Genomic DNA, 21,034 nt, shown 5'->3' on the forward strand with positions numbered 1-21,034 from the left:
TAGGGAATTGAGCTCCCCTGGAACATGTTGTGATGACAGGAAGATGTTCCGTCTGAGTGCCCATTTCCAGATTTTCTGGGCAAGCTTGGACAGATTTGGCGAGCGAGTCCCTCCTTGCTTGTTCAGGTAGAACATGGCTGTAGTGCTGTCCGTCCGGATTTGCACTGACAGGTTTAGTAGATGAGGTTCGAACGCCTGAAGCGCTCTGAATACTGCCAGAAGCTCTAGCAGGTTGATATGGTTCTTGGCCACTGAGTGAGACCAGAGACCCTGAGCTGTGTGGTGGAGATGGTGAGCTCCCCACCCCGTCAGACATGCATCTGTAGTGACTACTGCCTGTACTTCGGGATTGTAAAAGGGTTTCCCCTGTGCGAGATTCTCTCTTGTCCACCAGTGAAGGCTTTGTACCAGTGTTGGCGAAACGACCACTAGATCGTCCCACTGACCACTTGCCTGAGACCACTGTTTCGCCAACCATTCCTGCATGGGACGCATGCGCAGGCGCGCGTGGGGGACCAGGTAAATACATGACGCCATCATGCCCAGTAAACGCATAGCTTTGCGTACCGTTATTTGTTGACCGGACTGATAATGCGGAATTTGCAGTAGTATATTCCAAATTCTTTCTTCTGAAGGAAAGGTCAACCCCTCCTGGGTATCCAGGATTGCTCCTAGGAATTGTTTTGAGGTGCTTGGCACCAGGCTTGACTTCTTCTTGTTGATTGAGAAGCCTAACTCGTGTAGGAGGTCGATAGTCCCTTGAATGTTTGTTCTGCAAATTCCTGGGGTATGAGCCAGTCGTCCAGATAAGGGTACACTGGGATTGCCTCCCTGCGTAGGTGTGCAGCCGCCACCGCCAAGTACCTTGGTGAATACCCTTGGTGCTGAAGCTATCCCGAAGTGTAGTACCTTGAATTGGTAGTGGCGACTGTCCACCTTGAAGTGCAAGTACTTTCTGTGCGCTGGGAACATGAAAATATGAAAATAAGCATCTTTCATATCCAAGGTTGCCATGTAATCCCCTTTTTTAGGAGGGGGATTACCTCTTGTAGCGTGGTCATACGAAATTTTTGGGGCTTGACATACTTGTTGGCAGGCCGTAAGTCCAATACTGGGCGCATTGTCAAGTCTTTCTTTGGCACAAGGAAGTAAGTTGAATAAATACCCTTGTTTACCTGGTGTCCTGGGACGAGTTCTATCGCGTCCTTTTGTAGAAGAATGGCGATCTCCTCGAGGAGAATCTTCTGATGTTCTAAGGAGTGTACTCTTTGTCGTGGAGGATGGTTCCGGGGACGCTGCAGTAGCTCTATACAATATCCTGTGGATACTGTTGACAGCACCCATCTGTCTAATGTGATCCCTTCCCAAGCCTGGGTGAAGTTTGAAATGCGTCCCCCTACTGGGGTTGTGTGAGAAGGGACCCTGAACTGAGCGTCACTGCTTTGGTGGAGGCGTGCCGCCTCCTTTGCTGGGGCTGCCTCTGCCTTACCACGACCTCTCCTATTACCTCTGCCGTAACCCTGGGTAGAGTGTTGGTTGTTCCACTGTGTACCCTGCCCCTGGGAATAGTTAGATCCTCTCTGGGAATTTTGGCCGCGTGGGTGACGAAAATTACTATTCCCTCTCTGGTTAGGGGGTTTATTGGTTAACTGGCCAAGGGACTCGAGTGTCTCGTATTCGTCCTTGGCATTTTTCAGTGCGTCTTCGACCGCCTTACCAAACAACAGATCGGCTTCCACCGGTTTGTCCAACAATGATGCCTGAGTTTCTGCCTTAAAACCAGACTGCCGTAACCACGCATGTCTCTTGATAACAGTACCTTCTGCAATCAATCTGGCTGCGTTGTCTGCGGCGTCGAAGGTTGCTTTCAAAATGCAACCAGACACGGCTCTACCCTCTGCGGAAATCCAAGCTAATTGGCCCTTTAACGGTTCAGGAGCAGAGGCTATGAGAGCCGCGACTTCTTCCCACTGATGGCAGTTGTAGCTGGCCAACAGGGTGGTGGAGTTAGCAATCCTTGCTTGAAATGCGGACGTTGAGGCTACCTTCCTGCCGAAACCGTATAGTTTTTTGCTCTCCTTGTCGGGAGGAGCTTCTGACGAAGACAAGGGTGTCCCAGCCCTCTTACGAGTGTTGGTGACAACTAGGGAGTCTGGCTTCAGATGTCCTCTTATATAGAAAGGGTCAGACTGTGCCGCCCTGAAAAGTTTTTCAACCCTGGGATTGACTGCTCTGGTGAGGTTTGGGTTCACCAGGGACGGATCTATTCTCCGCTGAATGGATTTAAGGATAGGGATGGGTTGGGCAACAGGCCTCCTTTCCCCCACTAACTCTTCTGCGAAGTCCCTTTCCTCCTGTACACCGTGGGTGTCAATGTGGAAATGTTCTGCTGCGCGAGCGAGAACCTCATTTAGGAGGGGTTGGTTATCGACCGGGGAGTCGGTAACCGGGGCTTCGTTCTCTACCGGGGAATCTACTCTGTATGCTTCCGGGTCATCCTCCTCTTCCTGGTCCTCATCATCCCCATAGTAGCCCGTCCCGGTTTGCTCTTCTATCATACCAAATTGTTGGTCTTCACAAAAGGAAGCCTCCGAGTATGGTCCTGCATAAGGTTGTGCCTCGAAGGGTTCAGACCTCATCAGAGTTTCAAACCGGGCCTTCTTACTCGGGGGGATAGGATCAGTAGAGCCTGAGGGTGTTGCCCCTTGTGGGTCATACGAGAGGAAATGTTCTGGATTTTTATCATAAAAATCAGCCAAAGAAGACATTCTAGACATGACCCTATCTATGCCTTCACTGGACCATTTCTTGGAACTGGGAATGACTCTCTCAGCAAGTATATGGAATTTATCTTGAATAGCTTTGCTGGTAGTGGACCTATCAGCAGACCTGGGCTTGTCTGTCTAGGGGGGGTTGGAGTGTTTTCACAGGTGTGGAAGAATGTACAGGAAGTTTCTTCTGCTGTTTTCCCCCCTCCCCGTGCGTCGAAAAATGTTTTCCCTGCCCCTTAGTGGCTCTGGAGTTTTTCGACGCCTGGCGTCGAGGATCGGGAGAGGTGTCCCTGTCCTTCGAGCGTGGGGCCTCGCTGGTTTTAATTGCGGGCTCCGACTCCTGGAGCGCGGCCTGGGGGTGGAAGTCGTCTTCCGACGACCGAGCTTCTGTTAGCCTAGGGAGCGAGGCACTCTTGGCAAGAGTGGATGATTGCCTGGAGTCATGCGGCGATCTTGATCGCGAGCGCCCAGAGGACACCGAATCGGACCGTTCTGTCTGTGCCTCTTTCCGAGAACTCGACGTCGTCGAGTCTCGGTTGGACTTAGTGTGTTTAGTGTGTGTAGTATGTGAAGCGCTTGTGTCGCCGGGGGTCTTCCCCATAGCCGCCCTGCCGGACGACCTTCCGAGGTCAGGGACCTGCGCTCGGCTGTCTTTCGACGCTGCAATGCCCTCGCCGTCTGAAAGTACGGCGTCGCTGCCATCGCTGAAGGCACCCTCCGCTGCCATGGCCGCCTGCCTGGCGTGGTGGGCCCAACGCTTCGAACGGTCCTTAAGTGTCTTAGGTTTAAACCTACTACACGCTCTGCAGTTCGCTACGGGGTGGTCCCTCGGCAAGCAGAGATTGCACGTGGCGTGCCTGTCGACCCAAGGGTATTTGCGAATTGAAAAGGGGTACCCTCCATACGCACCTTGAGGCAGCAGGCTGTTACGTGTAGGAAAAGTATAAGGTGTACCTATATACCAAGAGTGTAGAGTATGTACCACCCCCACTCTCCCTACTTGCAGGGCCGAGGCCAGCGGCCTTCCGAGGCCCAAGTCCGTCGTGCAGCAGCCGACGGTCGATTTCTTCTCCAGCCGGCGTCGAGTGTCGAAGTTCGACGTTGGGGTGGGGAAGGATGTCAATAGATTATAATTTCTAAATTTTAGTAAACGTATGGCTAAGGCCAGGGGACTCCGCAAGATGCTTCCGACCAGTATGGCGGAAAAAAACAATCTGAGGATCCTAGACGCGTGAGGGATCTTGGGTACAGTGGACGTCACACTAGGGATAGTATTACTGGCACGCCCTGTGTTGACACCCATTTTCGAGTTTCGAAAAACAACTGTAATACTCCGCAGCTTCCACTAGATGTCGGCCTATGCACAGCATGTGATCTAAGCAGATTCCACAAGCCTCAGAAATATATATATATGAATCGTATTTCGGACTCTTGTATCTGCTTAGATTCACATGCTATGCATAGGCCGACATCCAGTGGAAGCTGCAGAGTATTACAGTTGTTTTCGAAACTCGAAAAGGGACGTCGACAGGGCGTGCCAGTAATACTATCCCAAGTGTGACGTCCACTGTACCCATGGTCATTCACGCGTTGAGGTCCCTCAGATTGTTTTGTTCTGACATGAGGTTGCATGAAGTGTAGTGTTAGTACAGTTGTATCCAAGCAGATATAGTCAGAAAGCTCATAAAACATCTATGCTCCTTCTCAGGGGAGGAAGGGTGGGTGCATGTCAATCTAAGCAGAAACAAGCATCAGAAATACGATTACAGCGAGTAATGTATCCCTTTTGAGGCTTGTGTAATCTGCTTAGATCACATGCTATGCACAGATTAGCGAGCAGTGTTAGGAGAAGGTGGTGGGTCATGAGGAGTAGTAGCGGCAAATAGAGGTTTTAGAAGCGCTTGCCCCACCTGTGTATCTGTCTTGGAATGTGTGTCAATGCAGTAGTGCTGAGTAAAGGCATGTACTGAACTCAATGTAGCTACTTTGCAAATGCTGTCTAAGGGGACATTTGCGATAAAGGCCAGAGTAGCTCCAGTGCTCCTTGTGGAGTGAGCTTGTGGTGTAAAAGGCAGAGTTTTGTTTGATAATGAATAGCACAATTGAATACATCTTACTATCCATCTGGAGATGGCATTTTTAAAACTGCGATCGCCTTCTCTGCCTGGTGCTATAGAGACAAACAGTTAATCTGTTTTCCTAAGCAGTCTGGTCTTGTTTACACAGTAAAGGACCGCCTTCCTCACATCCAGTGTGTGGAGTTTTACCCCAGCTGAACTAGTTGGTCTCTGAAAGAAAGCCGGAAGCTCAATAGATTGGTTCACGTGGAATTTAGAAATTAATTTAGGGGAGAACACAGGATGGGTACATAAAACCAATTTATCTTTATGTATGATAAGAAAGCCCTAACAATGCTTGCAATTCACTAACTCTTCTTATGGAAGTAATAGCCACTAAGAAGGCAGTCTTGTATGTCAGGTGTTTAAAGCTAGACTTATGCATAGGCTTGAATCGGGGCCCCATCAGCTTTGCTAGCACTACATTGAGATCCCATTCTGGTGGTGGGTTTGAAACAAGAAGGTGGAGTCTCTTGACTCCGTCCATGAATGCCTTAATGACTAGAATCTTCCACCACGATACCTTGCTTTGAGAGGTGGTATAAGCTGATAAAGAAGTCAGCTGGACCTTTATAGAGTTGAATACTAACCCTGAGTCTAACAAGTGGAGCATATAGTTGAGAATGTGTGAAGGAGTACATTCTATAGGGTTTATTTGTTTGGACTGGCACCAAATTACGAATCTCCTCCACTTGTCGAAATAACAGTGTCTAGCGTTAGGTTTTCTTGCCTCCATGAGGATATCCATACACCGCTATGGTAGATTAAGGTGTACGAACTCTAGGACTTTAGGAGCCATGCTGCCAAGTTCATCGAGTGTGGTTATGGGTGTACGGTTTCCCCCATGTTGGGTTAACAGGTTGGTTTGGCACAGGAGTTGGATGGGATCGCAATTGTCAGTTTGCGCAGATGTGGATAGCATGGTTGCCTCGCCCACATAGGAGTAACTAGGATGAGCGTCATCTGTTCTCTGTGCATCTTGTTCACTATCCTGCCCATTAATGGAGTCGGGAGGTTGGGGGGGGGAAGCTTAAGCACATTTTTCAGACCAGTTCATCCATAGGGTGTTCCCCTTGGAGCCTGGCTCGGGGAACCTGGATGAGAAGTCTGGGCATTGTCTGTTTTCGCTTGCAGCAAACAAGTCTATTGGGGGGAAACCCCATTGAGAGAAGAGGTGTTCTACTACTCCTGCGTGTAGTTGCCACTCGTGTTCTTCTGGTAGGGGATCTCTGCTCAATGAATCTGCGAGAGAGTCGAGTTCCCCTGGAACGTGCTGCGGCGATAGGAATATTTTCCGTTTGAGTGCCCATGTCCAAATTTGTTGCGCAAGCCTGGACAGATTTGGAAAACGTGTGCCCCCCTGTTTGTTGATGTAAAACATCCCTGTAGTGCTGTCTGTCAGGATTTGCACAGATTGGTACGCTAGGTGAGATGCAAACGCTGGACGGGCTTTGAATACTGCCAGTAATTCTAGCGGATTGATGTGGTTCTGTGCTGCTGCGTTAGACCACAGACCCTGAGCTGTGTGGTGAAGATAGAGAGCCCCCCCACCCAGTGAGTGAGGCGTCCGTTGCGACAATCGCTTGTACTTCCAGATCATAGAAGGATTTCACCTTCAACAGATTTTCTCTTGTCCACCAGTGAAGATTTTGTACTAGTGTTGGCGAAACAACCACTAGATCGCCCCACTGACCACTTGCCTGAAGCCACTGTTTCGCCAACCACTCCTACATGGGTCGCATGTGCAGGCATGTGTGAGGTACCAAGTAAATGCAAGATGCCATCATGCCTAGCAAATGCATAGCTTTGCGCACCCTTATCTGGCGGCCGGCCTGATAACGTGGTATTTGCAGTAACATGTTTTGGACTCTTTCCTCTGACGGAAAGACCAAACCCTCTTGAGTGTTTATGAAAGCTCCTAGGAACTGTTTGGTTGTGCTTGGCACTAGGTTTGATTTTTTTCTCGATGGAGAAGCCCAATTGAAAGAGAAGGTTGATAGTTCTTTGAATGTTTTGTCTGCATATTAGGGGAGACTCCCCTGTAATCAGCCAGTAAGCGTACACTGGGATTGCCTCCGTGCAGGTGTGCTGCCACCAACGCCAGTACCTTTGTGAATACCCTTGGAGCAGATGCTATTCCAAAGGGCAGCACTTTCAAATGGTAGTGCTGGTTCGCAATCTTGAAAACGCAAGAACCTTCTGTTTGCTGGGAACATTGAAATATGAAAATAGGCATCTTTCATATCCAGTGTTGCCATGTGATCCCCTTTTTAGTAGGGGGATTACTGCTTGTAGCGTAGTTATGCGGAACATTTGTGGCTTGACATATTTGTTTGCAGGGCGCAAATCTAACACTTGGCGCATTGTTAGATCTTTCTTTGGCACAAGGAAGTAGGTTGAATTAACACCCTTGTTAACCTGGTTGGCATCCTTTTGAAGAAGTGTGGCGATCTCCTTGAGGAGGATGCGCTGGTGTTCCTTGTAATGGGTCTTTTGTCGTGGTTGGTGGTTCTGGGATTGTTCGAGGAGTTCTATACAGTATCCACCTGTTACAGTGGACAGCACCCATCTGTCTGTGGTGATCCCCTCCCATGCATGGGTTACGCTGGATATGCACCCTCCTACTGGTCAGGCATTGGGAGAGCACCTGAAGGGGATAGTAACTGCTTTTCTGGTGGAGTGCCACCTCAAGAGGAGTTGCCTATCCTGCGTCCACATGATCTGCGCGGTCCTCTTGGGTAATTCTGGGAGGACTGGCCCCGATTGTTTCCCTAGTTAGTACCTTGGCTTTGGGTATAAGTGGAACCCCTCTGTGAATTTTGGCCACGTGAGCGACAACAATTCCTGTTTCCCCTCTGGCCAGTAGGTTTATTGGCCAATTGGCCAAATGACTTGAGTATCATATTCTTCTTTGGCCGTCTTTATGGTGTCCTCGACATCCTTGCCAAAGAGCACATTGGACTCAACGGGCATGTTGATAACGGTTGCTTGTGTCTCTCGTTTAAAACCAGATTGGCGCAACCAAGCGCGATGCTTGATAATAGTCCCTTCTGCTATTATCCTGCCTGCGTTGTCGGTTTTTAATAAGCAGCTTGACACTACTCTGCCTTCTGCGGCCCCCAGGGTAAGCTGATAATTGATTCTGGGGCCGAAGACATTAAGGCCGAGACCTCATTCCATTTGTGACAGTTTTAACTGGCCAACAGGGTAGAATTGTTAGCAATCCTAGCCTGGAATGCTGCGGAGGCGGCTACCTTTCTGCCCATCGTGTAAAGTCTCTTGCTTTCCTCGTCACGCGGGGCCTCAGAGGAAGCTAGGGGAGTATCAGCCCTCTTCCTTGTCGTAGTGACAATGAATCGGGCTTCAGTTGCCCTCTAATATACAGCTGGTCAGAAGGGGCAGGTCTAAACAGTTTCTCCACACGCAGGTTAACAGCCCGTGTGAGGTTAGGTGCCTCTAAAGAAGGTTGGATTCAGCGTTGCAGACTTCAGTAGTGGAATAAATTGTCCTACTGTTTTCTTATCTCCCAGAATTGCTCAGCGAGGTCTGTCTTCTACAACTTGTGTGTCTATGCGGAAATGTTCTGCCGCTTTGGTTAGGACTTCGTTGAGGAGGGGTTCATTGTCTATGGGGAAATCTACCACTGGGGGGTTCTTGATTAATGGGTGAATCGATGGAATACATGTTTGTTTCCTGGTCCAGGTCCTCATCGTCCCCATAATAAAGTTAATCTAAGTCCTCATCAATAATTTGAGGGTCAGATGTATCTACAAACGAAAGGTCATTCTGCTCTTCTGGATGAACTTCAGGGTCAAATAGATCCATAACCTTGCCCTGAGCTGGGGCATCAGAACAAGCCCTCTTGGTAGGGGGTTGAGAGGCTGAAGGGGCTGAGGTGGGTGGGGTGGCCTGAAAACTTTGAAGATAATCGGTATCATTTTCAAAGAAATTTGCCATTAAGGTCATTCTTCGCATGACTGTCGATGTCCTGCGAAGACCAATCCTTTGAGCTTGGAATTACAATTTCGGGCTCTGACTCGAGAACACCCATGTCTTCGATAGTAGCAGGAGTAGGCTTAGGCCTAGAGTCTTTGGGTTTCCCTATTGGTTTGGGTAAGATACCCTTTTTTGAGGGCCTGTCCCTAGTAGGGCTTTTGTCTATATGGGTGGTCTTAGAGGGTGTCTTATGGCGTTTCTCTCCACCCTGGGGCCCAGGGGAGTGTGTAACTGACTTTTTGGGGCCTGACGTCTTACCAGATGAAGAATGTCGAATTTCAGATGTGGGGGCCGAGGTTTCGTCTGCAGACGAATGATCTACGGACGGTGTTTTCCGTGCAACACCCTTACCGTCTTTCGACGTCTTAGCCTGGTCATGCAGCGATCTGGAACGGGATTGCCCAGAGGACCGTGATTCAGAGGACTGGGATTCAATGGACCGTTCACGGGGTGTCGAACGTTGACGGCTATTCGACTCATCTGTCGAATGTCAACTGAGGCTTATGTGTTTTGTGGTGTGTGCCCTTGGAGCGCTACCACTGCCGGGTATAGTCCCCACAACATGGCCGCCGGCCTCTCCTATGGTGTCGGGGGCTTGCGCTTGGGTAGCTAAAACTACTCCGGTGCCCTCGTCATCTGAAAGTGCGGTATTGCTGCCATCGCTGAAGGCTCCTTCCACCTCCATGGCCTTGAGTTGCCTGGCATAGTAGGCCCAGCCCTTAGTGGAACGGTCCTTGAACATCTTCGGCTTGAAGAGCCTGCAAGCTCGACAAGACGTTTCGACGTGGTCTCTCGGGAGACACATTGCAAACTAGATGTTTGTCTACATAGAGGAATTTACGGTTGCACTTAGGGCAAACTTAAATGGAGTGTTATCCATAATACTGGGTAAAGGGGATGGCAGCTAGGTGAACAAAGTGTAGGAAGGAGAGAGTATGCATTCTAAAAATGGCCTAACAATGGCCTCCCCCCCTTCTCCCTACTGTCTGGGCCAAGGCCCGAGGTGGCCTTCCAAGTCCGTACGGTCTGTCGCGATGTCTTCGACGGAAGTATTCTTTCTGCTTCTTCGGCGTGGTGTTACGAAGTCGAAGAAAGGAAAACTATCACAATTAAAAAATTCAATGGCTTACCACCGAAAGGAACACCGCTATACCGGTCTGTCTAGCATGGCGGAAAAAAACAATCTGAGGGACCTCGACATGTGAGGGATCATGGGTACAGTGGACGTCACAATAGGGATAGTGTTACTGGCACGCCCGGTCAAATTCCCTTTGAGTTTCGAAAACATCAACTGTAATACTCTGCAGTTTTCACTAGATGTCGGACTATGCACAGCATGTGATCTAAGCAGATTCCACAAGCCTCAAATTATATATATATATATATAAAAATAAAATTGGGTGGGGAGCAGCCATCGAATGTTTTGGGCTGGGCGCCAAAAACACAACAGCCATGGACGGTTATACACTTTGTGAGGGAAATTAAATAAAAACAATTCTTATATGAATACATGGTTCCAAAACATCCGACCCCTAAACATGCAAACGGAGCAAATGATCACACAAACAAAAGGAGCGCATTTCAGCTTATAAATCTATTTTACAAAACCTTGTAATCTCCCTGGTACAGAAAGTGGCCATTTTCTGGCATCTAGAAAATATCCAGTTACATTAGGTACATGGTAATAATATCTACATACAATCCTGGGGTTTGCACCAATATGCAGTACATAATGCAGATTACTTCTTAAATAGACATCTCTCTATACATATATATATATGGCAAGGTTTATATACATTTATATGCATCTAGGAATAGTACAATAGGAATTTACAGTTATGGAGAATACATATGTGTGAGGAATCATTTTCAATCAATATTCAACATTTCTGAAACGTTTGTTACTTGCACATCCAGTTAAAATGAGGTTTTGAAAATACTGCTTATAGTGATTAACTGTAGGGCACCCTTCAATGTGCCAGGAGACTGGTCTCTTAATCTAAACATTAACAGTAGGCTAGGCGGCGGGGGCAGTGAGTGCCAACGAGAAGCAAGTGGGACATGCATGTCAGGGTGCATCATGCATATTAACCTCTTATTTGATCTTTCAATTTTCAACAGTGACTGCTGCTGCTTAAGGAGGCAGCGACTCGTTTGTGAAATCACGTGACATCTCTTGTGATAGGCCATGGCGCACGGAGCTCAGACACCGAACCGAGAGGGGTTTAATTGCTCAATGTCCTTTTGGCATCGTTCTAATATTTCAGGTTATGTCTAGTGGCACTTTAATGTGTTTGAAAGCAGTTACTGGGGTGTTTAAAGAATCAGGAGATAGGGTAATTATGAGAGACACATGAAGACAGTAAAGACCCTTAGTTGAAAATCAGGAAATGAAATGGATGACAAGGTGTTAACATCCCCAATGAATGTCCCAGTTACATGCTGTAGACCGATACTGTAAAACAGCTGCAGGTGCAGAGTACAAAAATTAAAAACAATATCCTTATGACTTACTGTTTAGTCTTCACAGATCTTGCAGGCCCCCGAGCTGTACCCTAGCCATCCAGTGGGCTCTGACCCAATGAATAACCTAATCTTGTAGGCACTGTAAACTCCGGCCTCGCACCTCTTTCCCTTATACATTGCTAGGGACTAGGATAGATGTGCTTCAGATAGCTACCTCGAGAGATGACACGGGGATCAACCAAAGGGAGACGTACACCCACTCCATAGCTTCAACAGTCTGGCACTGGTTCCTAAGCAGGCGGCTTCTTCCACCATGCCAAAAGGGACATAACTAGTGGATAACACTACCTTCCACATGCACGGAAACAATGGGATGCAGCGGGTGGTTTGTTGCACAATGGGAGTACAGAGCTGCAACGCATTCCAGTCACTAAGACGTAACACTGGTCGAATCTAGCTGAATCAAGCCTTATTGGTTGCATTTTTCACTCCTCTGCTTCAATACGGCTGGCCAATTGCGCGGCCTCTGCACCCAGCTCTCCTGCAGAAGATGCTGCACAACTGGGTCAGCCATTAGAGCCTCTCCTTTGGTCCTGCTTTCCAGCTACCACCTGCTGGGTCCATTGACAGCCACCTAAACGGTGAGCACAAAGAAAATGCAGCACAGACCAAGAGCCTGCCAACTTGCTGCCTTTGCTAGCTCCAAGAGAAGGCATACTTCCAGACTATATGAATGTTCCCACCTGCTGCTGGATACTTCGCTTGGAGGGTCCATATGGCGTTCATATGGAAGAATGTGTTCTCTGTGTGGTTCAGCATCTCACACTAGAGAAGAGGCTTTTGTGGCAGAGTGGCCAAGTCCACGAAAGCGGTGTCCAGTTAAAGGATCGAATACAAAAGGTTCGAATGCAAAAGGTGAGAGTCAATGGGATCGAAAACAAAAGGTTCAAAAAACATTTTTTATTATATATTTTTTTTGGGGGTTTCCGTATAGGTAAAGAAACTGGGTTTACCACAAAAACGGCGGTTGGGGGTGGTGGTGGGGGGACCCCCTCCCACAAATATTTTTTTTAAAAAAATATTCAAACTTTTTGTTTTCGGTCCTTTTGATTCGAACCTATTGTATTTCGAACCTTTGACCTATAACCCACGAAAGCCACCTGAAGAGAAACCATAAGCAGACCCTCACAATGCAAAATACCAGACAGTTGCAAATGCAGCCAGTTGAATTTTTTGACCAGCATTGGGAATTCAGAGGAATGCAAAACATTGCCAGTACAAATGGACAGCTGCTCCCAAAATCTAGCACGGTTGTCCAAGAGATACCACAGCCCATAGAGACCAGACCGTCCCAAGATCTGCCCAGTAAGAGCTAAAACCAAACGGAGGCAATACTCAGAGCACTGGCTAATCACCAATCCTGCCAGCCCAACACCAGGAAATCTTGAGAGGAAGGGCGCTACGCAAGATGAACTGTAAAATTGGTCAGAGTTTCACTTTGGAAAGACAGGCAAAAACTAAAGGTCACAGATTGGCAACCAGGCTTGTGCACAGGCAATATGGGAGAGCACAGGTATGACGGGGAATCTAAATCCCTTAAATGGCTTGACACAGGAACAGTCATTTGAAAGGCTTCTTTCCAAAAGATACAGGAACCAAGTTATAAAACCCCTTATACAACATGGTGTAGAGAATGTAACACCGACAAGAGGAGCTCAAAGCCTTGAACCGAATATGGCACAGAACATAATACAAGGACAAGCATAGGAAAAGGCTACCCATAAAGAGCATGGCACTTGGGCAGACCCCTTCAATGGCTTTAGATTGACACGGGAGAGGCTGCATACAGGCACTGGTAAAAGGGCAAAGAAAGACTCATTGATGAACATGGCACATTTGTGGTCAGGAAAGGTGAGAAGCATCGATGTAACAGTGAGGCATTTTTGTGTGAAGGGGCCCACGTATGGTCCAATTCATACAATCTCAGTTCATGACTTCACTGAGACTTGAAGCAACATCTTGGTAACATGCCTATTAAAAGGGTATGTCAGAGCACTGCATGGCAGGTTGCCCTTTCGACCATAGGGGTCGAATGTAGAAAGTTTACCCAACTAATTAATTTAGTGGGTGGAGGGGGGGACCAACAGGCCTGCAATTCACATGCAGAAGCAGCAGCACAGCATTAGAAAAATTACATCCTAATAAAAATAATTTAAAGAACCATCTATACATCTTAAAATCTTTTTAAATACTATAAAATGTCCAACACCTCTGCCTTTGAGTCCGCTGAGGTATTACCAGGAGGGTGGCTAGGTTATGGTGGGAGAGGCGGAGGAAATCTGTTTCAGGTTCAGCACCATATTCTGCTGGATGGGGTAGGGATGCAGGGAGAATATTTTACACATTGAAAAAGGACCCTTTTAAAAGTCCGTGATCATTTGATTTTCTTCTTGGGAGGTCCACAGTTAATTCCGTGTCCCCAACACATCTGCTGAGATGTGCCCGCCATGCCCGGTTTGGTTTCATACACATCTCAACCCTGGTCACTGGATACTGGTGGAGCCGCGGATGTTTGGCGTCTGCATAGTTGACCAGCTGTAGCACAGCGATGGACGAGAAGTGACGAGCTGGACAGCATTGGGATCGGGATTCGGGCAGGCCGCATCAACCTCACTCTTCCTAGACATGTCACACCAATGGAGTTACAGCCGGGCTCTCTGCCTCACTGACATCCACTGTACTACTGCCATTACCTAACAAAAAAAATGAAACAGTTGAAAAACATTTGTAAAAAGCAAAAAGGTCCGTGACAAACTACATAACATCCATTAGACTGCATTCCCTTTTAGTGGTTAGATTAACCCCTTTACAATAGTGCAAAAAAAAAAAAAACCTTTACACTGCTGCACACCCAAATAGCAGGTTCCCTCCGCGTCCTGCCGAGCTATAGAGGCACAGCTCAGAAAACAGTTCAGCAGTAACATACAATGGAGCAGTCAGACTATTTCTGAAGGACACACTTAAGCCAGTATCTCCAGAAAATTATTTTGAAAAATACAGGAGTTTCAAAATAGATGGTGGCCGGAATGAGCCATCAATTGTTTTACAAACCTAAATGTACGTGTGTCCTCCAATCCAGACCTCAGAATGTGCACTCTCCACTAGTCTTTGGCTTGTGATAATTGACTTTTAACTAGTGGTGTGTTGTATATGAAGAATTTAGGGGGCAAGTGACTTTCCATGCATGGCTAGTAACATATTTTTATGCCTGCTTTAATCTATTAAAATTTGCCATTTGGCCCTCCCAATTCGTACACCGACGACGAAAGACACTGATTTTCAGTGATATTTGCCACATTCTGTGTAAAATGTAGACTGGTTTCAATCGTGGTGTACGTAAGCACACCGATGAAAATTGCTGAGACGTACAGAAATGCATGAAATTGGCTACATAAACAAAGATGAACGCCAGTACAATTGGGAAGAGTTTTTTGTATGACACTGTACTGCGTTGCTTAAAACAAGTATAACTTGGACCAATGGTCTAGATGAGTATTGAAGGAATGCTCTCAATGTACATCAATTCTGAGGTGAACAATCATTCCGATACTCCTAGTCCTTGCTCTACCTATTTCACAACTGGTTGGGCATGGCTGCACCACGAGCTGGAAAGAAAAAAAAGATTTGAAAGAGTCACTGAGTTTTAGAATGTGCTCGATACATGTGAACACCCCTATGCATGCATTGCAGCCTGTCCCACAGACAATTCCCAGCTCTGCAAATATTTACACTGTAAAAGCATATATCTATAGGGGGACAATTAAGGGCATTGTGAAGGAGGGAGAGGAAGCACTAGGAGTAGCAGAATGACCACGAAGATAGTTTTTTCATATATAAAAGGCTTCAAACAAAAGGATTGTGCAGAACATTCTGCCCAAAGAAAGCATCCCTCCTCGAGGGCGCATCCAAACACTAGTGATTAACAAAAAGAGGATTGGGCCAGATGGCTGGCCTACAGATATCCGCGATGGGGACATGTCTTTGGAAGGCCAATGATGCATCCTTCACTCTGGTCGAGCGAGAGTCAACTCCTTCAGGAACTTGGAGACCAGAAAGCGTGCAACAGAAAAACAATAGACTGTTCACTGAGAGATGTTGGCTTTAGAAGACTTGTTTCCAGGCAAAAGTACACGGTACGTGATAAAATGATGGTCCGACAAACCAATCTTCTGATTGAAATGGAAATCACACAGAACCTTGGGAAATTAAAGAAAAAACTCCTAATCGTTCCGGAACCACCTTCAGAAGAGAAGGCTCTTGCAGAAGTAACGGACCTCATTACTTGATAGGCTTCCGTTTTATTGTCAATGTCGCAAGAGGCCAGAGGTTCAAGCTGCCTGCGGACAACAGCTGCCAAAACCACATTAAAAAGGTCCGATTGAGGAACTGGCATTATGAGTATGCAGATTGGGGCTCCTTAATCTCATTCTTCAGAGAGAAAGTTTCCGCTAAGGAATTAAGGTAAGCGGCAATGGCAGAAAGGTATGGTCTAAAGGACTAAAACTAAATGCCTGTGTCCACTGGAAAAATCGAACGACAAACATTTGTCCAATTAAGCCTTAAGAGGATTGATGTCTTTGGCTACATAGTGGCAGAAAATTGAGCCACAAAGTGGAACTCTTCCTTTTTGAACTAATGTAATGTAGTAAGGCATTTCTGTAGCGTCTAATGTCATGGTATGGGCTCAAAGCACTGTAGGTGAACGCCTTTGGAGGACTAAAGGCCGAGGTATGAGAAATTGGTAAGAGTTTAGAATGAGTTTGGGCATTTTAGCCAGTACAAAGGTAGGTAGGGGTGGTCAAGTCCCTGCTAGCAACCCATGGAGAACTGGCTTGTGGATCGGTGCTGTGATGGGCTGTTGGGAGAGTATAAGAGTCAAGCAGAACGATTATGTGCCAAGCAAGACCGAGTTTTTATTGTGGGACTTGGCTGCATTCCAGTGGCAGAGGTGATGTGCGATATGATATCAATTGGTGAATGATTGCAGATGCATGCAGATGGGTGGCCGTGCATTTGGAGGGATACAACTATCTTCCATTGAGATAGAGTGGGATAGGAACCCATCTGTCATGGCCGATTACTTGTTTCGATGACAGAGTGCAGATCCCGTCATTTGGTTCTACGGGAATCCTTTGGGCGTGCTGAGTTCTTTCTTGAATTCTCTGCATTTGACTCTTCAAGGTCTCCGCCTACCTGTCTGGGCATGGGAGTTCACACAACAGGCAGATTAGGTCAGTCAAGATGCAGATTAGACGAGCCAGGACTTGAGTGCCTCCCGGAAGGCGAGGTGATCTTCTATGCGGCGGATGCTGAAAGGGATAAAGTTGCATATTGTGGGTGCTTGGACAGAAATGGCCAACATGTTAGCTATGGAGATACCAGAGTTGGCCTATACTAGTTCCTCGGGAACAAGGCCCTCAAGCTTGGCATTGGAAGGCAAAGGTGAAGCGCAGCTCCACCTTGTTGAACTAAGATGTCCTGAGACTTGGGGAGAAAAATGTGTTCTAAAAGCAGGTGTTCTGAGAACTAGGTCTGCCAGGGCCAGCAAGGTGCCACCAAAATTAGGCTGCAATTATGAGCCTTGATGAAGGTTTGCAGATTTCAAGAAATTGAAGGAAAGGAATGTAAAGGTTATGCCCAGACCAGCCCAAGCCATCACCTAGGGATGGAAGCCCCAACCGCTGATAAGAGGCCTACTCCAGACAGAGGCTGTACTCAGTCACAAACAAGTCCACCATCAAGAATTCCCATTTCTGAAAGAACGCGGGGGGGTGGGGGTGACAGACATGTTGCCGGTCCGTCTACGTAACTGAATCACAGCTAGAACTTTAATGCCGAACAACGGAAAGCGTGAACAAAGTCTTTGTGTAACACAGCCTAACAGTACTGACACAAGCTTGGTTTGTCTCAACCACTGTGAGTCAACTTAGATCGAAGGTGACAGATGAAAGTTCAAGATTTCTTTACACCAAAGAAAGGACATTTTATAGCCCCGAGGATGGATACTACAGCACACCCGAAACGGGTTGGCACTTAAAAAGTGGAAACCTTTGATTTCATTTTTTGTAATATAAACTGTACTGTGTGTTAAAATGTACGGATGTTTTGACTAGCCACTGAGTCCAAAAGACTTTGAAAGTTTTTAGATTATATGATATGTACACATGGCCAGCGAATGAGGTATTTTGTTCTGGTTTCTGTTAAAAAAAACCACTAATGAGTCATTGATTCAAAACACTATTTGATGTATACACACATAGGGGAAGACTTTTGCGAAAGACAATTTTTGGAAGGAAGTAGTCCGTAAGGAGTGGATGTGGGTTACCCATTGGTGACAACGGGCTTGCTTCAGTTGTTACAACTCCAACTCATACCAGGCATGAAATAGCCTGCTCAGGGTGTCTGGTTCAGGAGGCACTGCTCTCAAAGCAGACAGGCAAAGAGAGATACCACCCCCCCTACCCACTTCTGTTTTGAAAAGGAATATAGATGTAGTGTTGAGAGTGAACACAAGAATCACTTTCCCCTGGATAAGAGGGAGGAATGACGCGAGACTTAGAAAAATGCCTTTTAGCTCTCAAGTAGTTTGTGGGGGAGCCTTTCCAGAGCACTCCACAAGCTGTGTCTGGTGAACCAGACAGGGACCTCCGCATCCTGAAAGAGAAGTCAGTCTTCAGAAATTTGAAGTAAAGGGAAGAGGCTGGATGAGCGCCACCACCCTCCCTCCCTCCGGAAGAGGTTTTGCACAAGGATCCATCAAATGGGAGACCTCGGGAATGCTTCGGTGATTACATTTTTCACGGACAGAGGATTTACCAACTGGTCCTATTTCACAAGCAGGTGCATCTGCAGGGGTCTCAATCTAAGCATGGCCAAAGGCACCATTAAAACGCACAAGGCCATCTGACCAAAAAGTCACTTGAACCACCAGGCAGCTCTCAGGGTCCTAATGCTGAAATGGCGGATTGTCTGCTTCAATGACAGAGCCCTGTTGTGAGAAGAGAAGGACATACCCAGAGAGGTGCCTCCACATTGTCTAGTTGCAATACCTTTCACGACCTTGAGTTTTCAATCGTCCAGGTAGTGGTAAAAAAAATCTTCTGGAGCCTAAGATGTGTCACCACAACCGACACCTATCAGGACCAGGAACGGGAGAGTTAGGATGAGGACTTTACGTCGCAAAACCCTATGGCAGGATGCAGGTGGAAACATATACAAACTTCACCTCTCTTACTCCAATTCACCAAGAAATCAGCCCCTGTAGTTTTATCTATTTATTGGTTGTTTATATGGTGCTTTAACAACAAGACAGTGTTTCAAAGAACCACAGAGCAAAAGGGAAGGGAACAAATAAACCATGGAAGTGACAATGAATAAATAAGAAAATAAACAGCGGTCCTATAAGGCCTTGTGACATTCAGAACTTGCAAGTGCAGATAAAAAGACAGGGAATGGGGGCAAGGGGTAAGTGCTAAGGGACCCCCCAGGAGGAGGCAGAAGTGCCATGGTGCCTCTTGGGGAGGCAGCAGGTAAGTGCATGGGCGGAGGCATCACAAGCCAAGAGGGAGGTTTGATGCCCATCAGGTAAGTGTGGGGCTGAGACAAACCACCCAACTAGCAGGTGTAGGCCCAGAGGGTAGTGCAGGGGTGGGGGTGGAAGCTGGTGGCGATTGGCATCTTGAAGGACTGGGCCGCAAATCTAAGCGGATGGATAACACAGGAGGGAGAGAGAAGGAGAAGAGAAAGGTCTTTAGTTGATTGCGGAATTTGAGGTGATCTGGTTCAAGACAGAGACGGAGATTGTTCCAGAGGAGGGAGCAAGCAAGCCGAAGAGAGCGATCTGCCTCCAGCTCTCTGAGTGGAGAAGCGTTTGACCAGCAGAGAGTTGGAGCAAGATGATCGAAGGGATCTGGAAAGAGTATTCAGTGAGTGCAAGTTGCAGGTAGCATGGCCCCAGACACCAGACAGCCTTATGAATGATGCAAAGGATCTTGACTGTGATCCTTGCAGCAACCGGGAGCCAGTTGAGAGATTTTAGGGCTGGAGAGATACAGTCACTGGGCTTGAGGCAAAGGATAGGTCTGGCAGCCCTATTCTGGATTAGTTGAAGAGGGCGGAGGGAAGAGGTAGGTAGGTTGAGAAAGAGGCTGTTGCAGTAATCCAGCCTGGAGAGGACCAGAGCTCTAGTGACATTGAGCTTCTGGGCGAAGGGGAGGAAAGAGTGCCTTTAAGGAGTTGAAGTTGAAAGTGGGCCTTCTTGGCAAGGTCGAAGATGTGAGGAGTGAAGGAGAGAGGAGTCGAAGATGAACCCAAGGTTTCTGGCTGCAGTGGTAGGAGGAGAGCCCATAGAGGGTGGCCAGAATGCAGGAGAGAAACAGGGAATACGAGTCCTGATAGGAAGAATCAGTCTTACTGGCATTAAGACAGATCATTGAAGGCGCACCAGCACTGGATAGCACAGTCTGGGATGATAGAGGAGGAAGGGAAGGAGGGTAGCTTGAAGAAGAGTTGTGTGTCATCTGCATAACACTGGAAATGAGAGAAGGCGGAGATCAGGTGAGCAAGAGGTGCAAGGTAGATATTGAAGAGCCAAGGAGCGAGGATAGAGCCCTGGGGAACACCACCTGTAGAGAGTGGTGGTGGAGAAGGAGCCCAGTAAAACCTGGGGGGTGGGGGGGAAATGGAGGTCAACCGGTCCAGTGCCCGGTCGGAGATAGCAAGAGCATCTTGGAGCCGCTTTATGAGGACAGAATGGTTGACCGTGTCAAAGGCATTAGAGACGTCAAGGAGAATGAGACCAGCAGGAGAGTCGAGTCAACATTTGTGAGCCGTTCTTCATGGGTATTCAGGAGAGCAATTTCCATACCTCTGGGTGCTCGGAATCCAGATTGATGGTTGTGTAAACAACCAAGCTCAGTGTGTTGGGTCAGTTGGGGGGGAGGGGGAGAGACCAACTTCTCCAGGAGTTTACCAAAGAAGGGTGTAGTAGGGATAGGGCGGTAGTTGGCCAGACACAAGGGGCCGGCTCAAGGCTTTTATTTTAGGCGGGGTGCACAAGGAAGTGCTTGTGAGAAGGGAAAGAGCCAGATGGTAAGGAGTGGTTGCAGAAATCGGCAAAAGCCGGCGCGAGGGATGGGAGGTTGTCCTTAATGCTTCTGGAAGAACAGGGAGAAACCTGTTTGGATGAGACCTTCATAGAGTGGACTACTCTAGATATCTAATCCATTGTGATGGGTGAGAAGGAGAGAGTGGGTGGGGGTGGAAGTGGAGGCCAAGGCAGGCAGAGGGATAGGATGAGAAATGGAAGAAAGAAGAAAGAACAGAATGCCCTGAGTTTTAGAGGTGAAAGGGGAGGCCAGTGCAGTACAGAGGGCCTGAGAGGGAAGGGGTGAGGTGGAGAAAGCACATGGATTGACTAGTTCCTTGCAGATTCTGAAGAGTTCAGCCGTGTTGGTAGAGGCTCCAGAGAAACAGGCCTGGATGTGGGCCCCTCCTTGGAGCGGGTAGCAAGACGGTATTGCCTTTTGAGCAGGCAACAGGCCAGTTTGTCAGAGGGTTAGCTAGAGGTCTGCCACTTCCGTTCAGCAGCTCTGCACTTGCATTTCAGAGTGGCAAGCTCTGAGT

The 21,034-nt window shown here is 47.6% G+C and overlaps 1 protein-coding gene across 2 annotated transcripts in view; it reads right to left on the reverse strand.

Moving 5' to 3' along the window:
• Positions 1-10,459: 10,459 nt before the first annotated feature.
• The window catches only part of CNNM3 (cyclin and CBS domain divalent metal cation transport mediator 3), a 288,143-nt gene continuing 277,568 nt past the window's right edge, over positions 10,460-21,034 (reverse strand). For both annotated transcript variants that reach the window (XM_069619067.1, XM_069619068.1), the window contains one exon: positions 10,460-14,103. In XM_069619067.1, the coding sequence (XP_069475168.1) occupies positions 14,039-14,103 (65 nt within the window). In that variant the 3' untranslated portion in view covers positions 10,460-14,038. The remainder of the gene's footprint in view (positions 14,104-21,034) is intronic.

The sequence above is a fragment of the Ambystoma mexicanum genome, chromosome 10 (assembly GCF_040938575.1).
Source record: "Ambystoma mexicanum isolate Mex_15411 chromosome 10, UKY_AmexF1_1, whole genome shotgun sequence".
Taxonomy (NCBI): Eukaryota; Metazoa; Chordata; class Amphibia; order Caudata; family Ambystomatidae; genus Ambystoma; species Ambystoma mexicanum.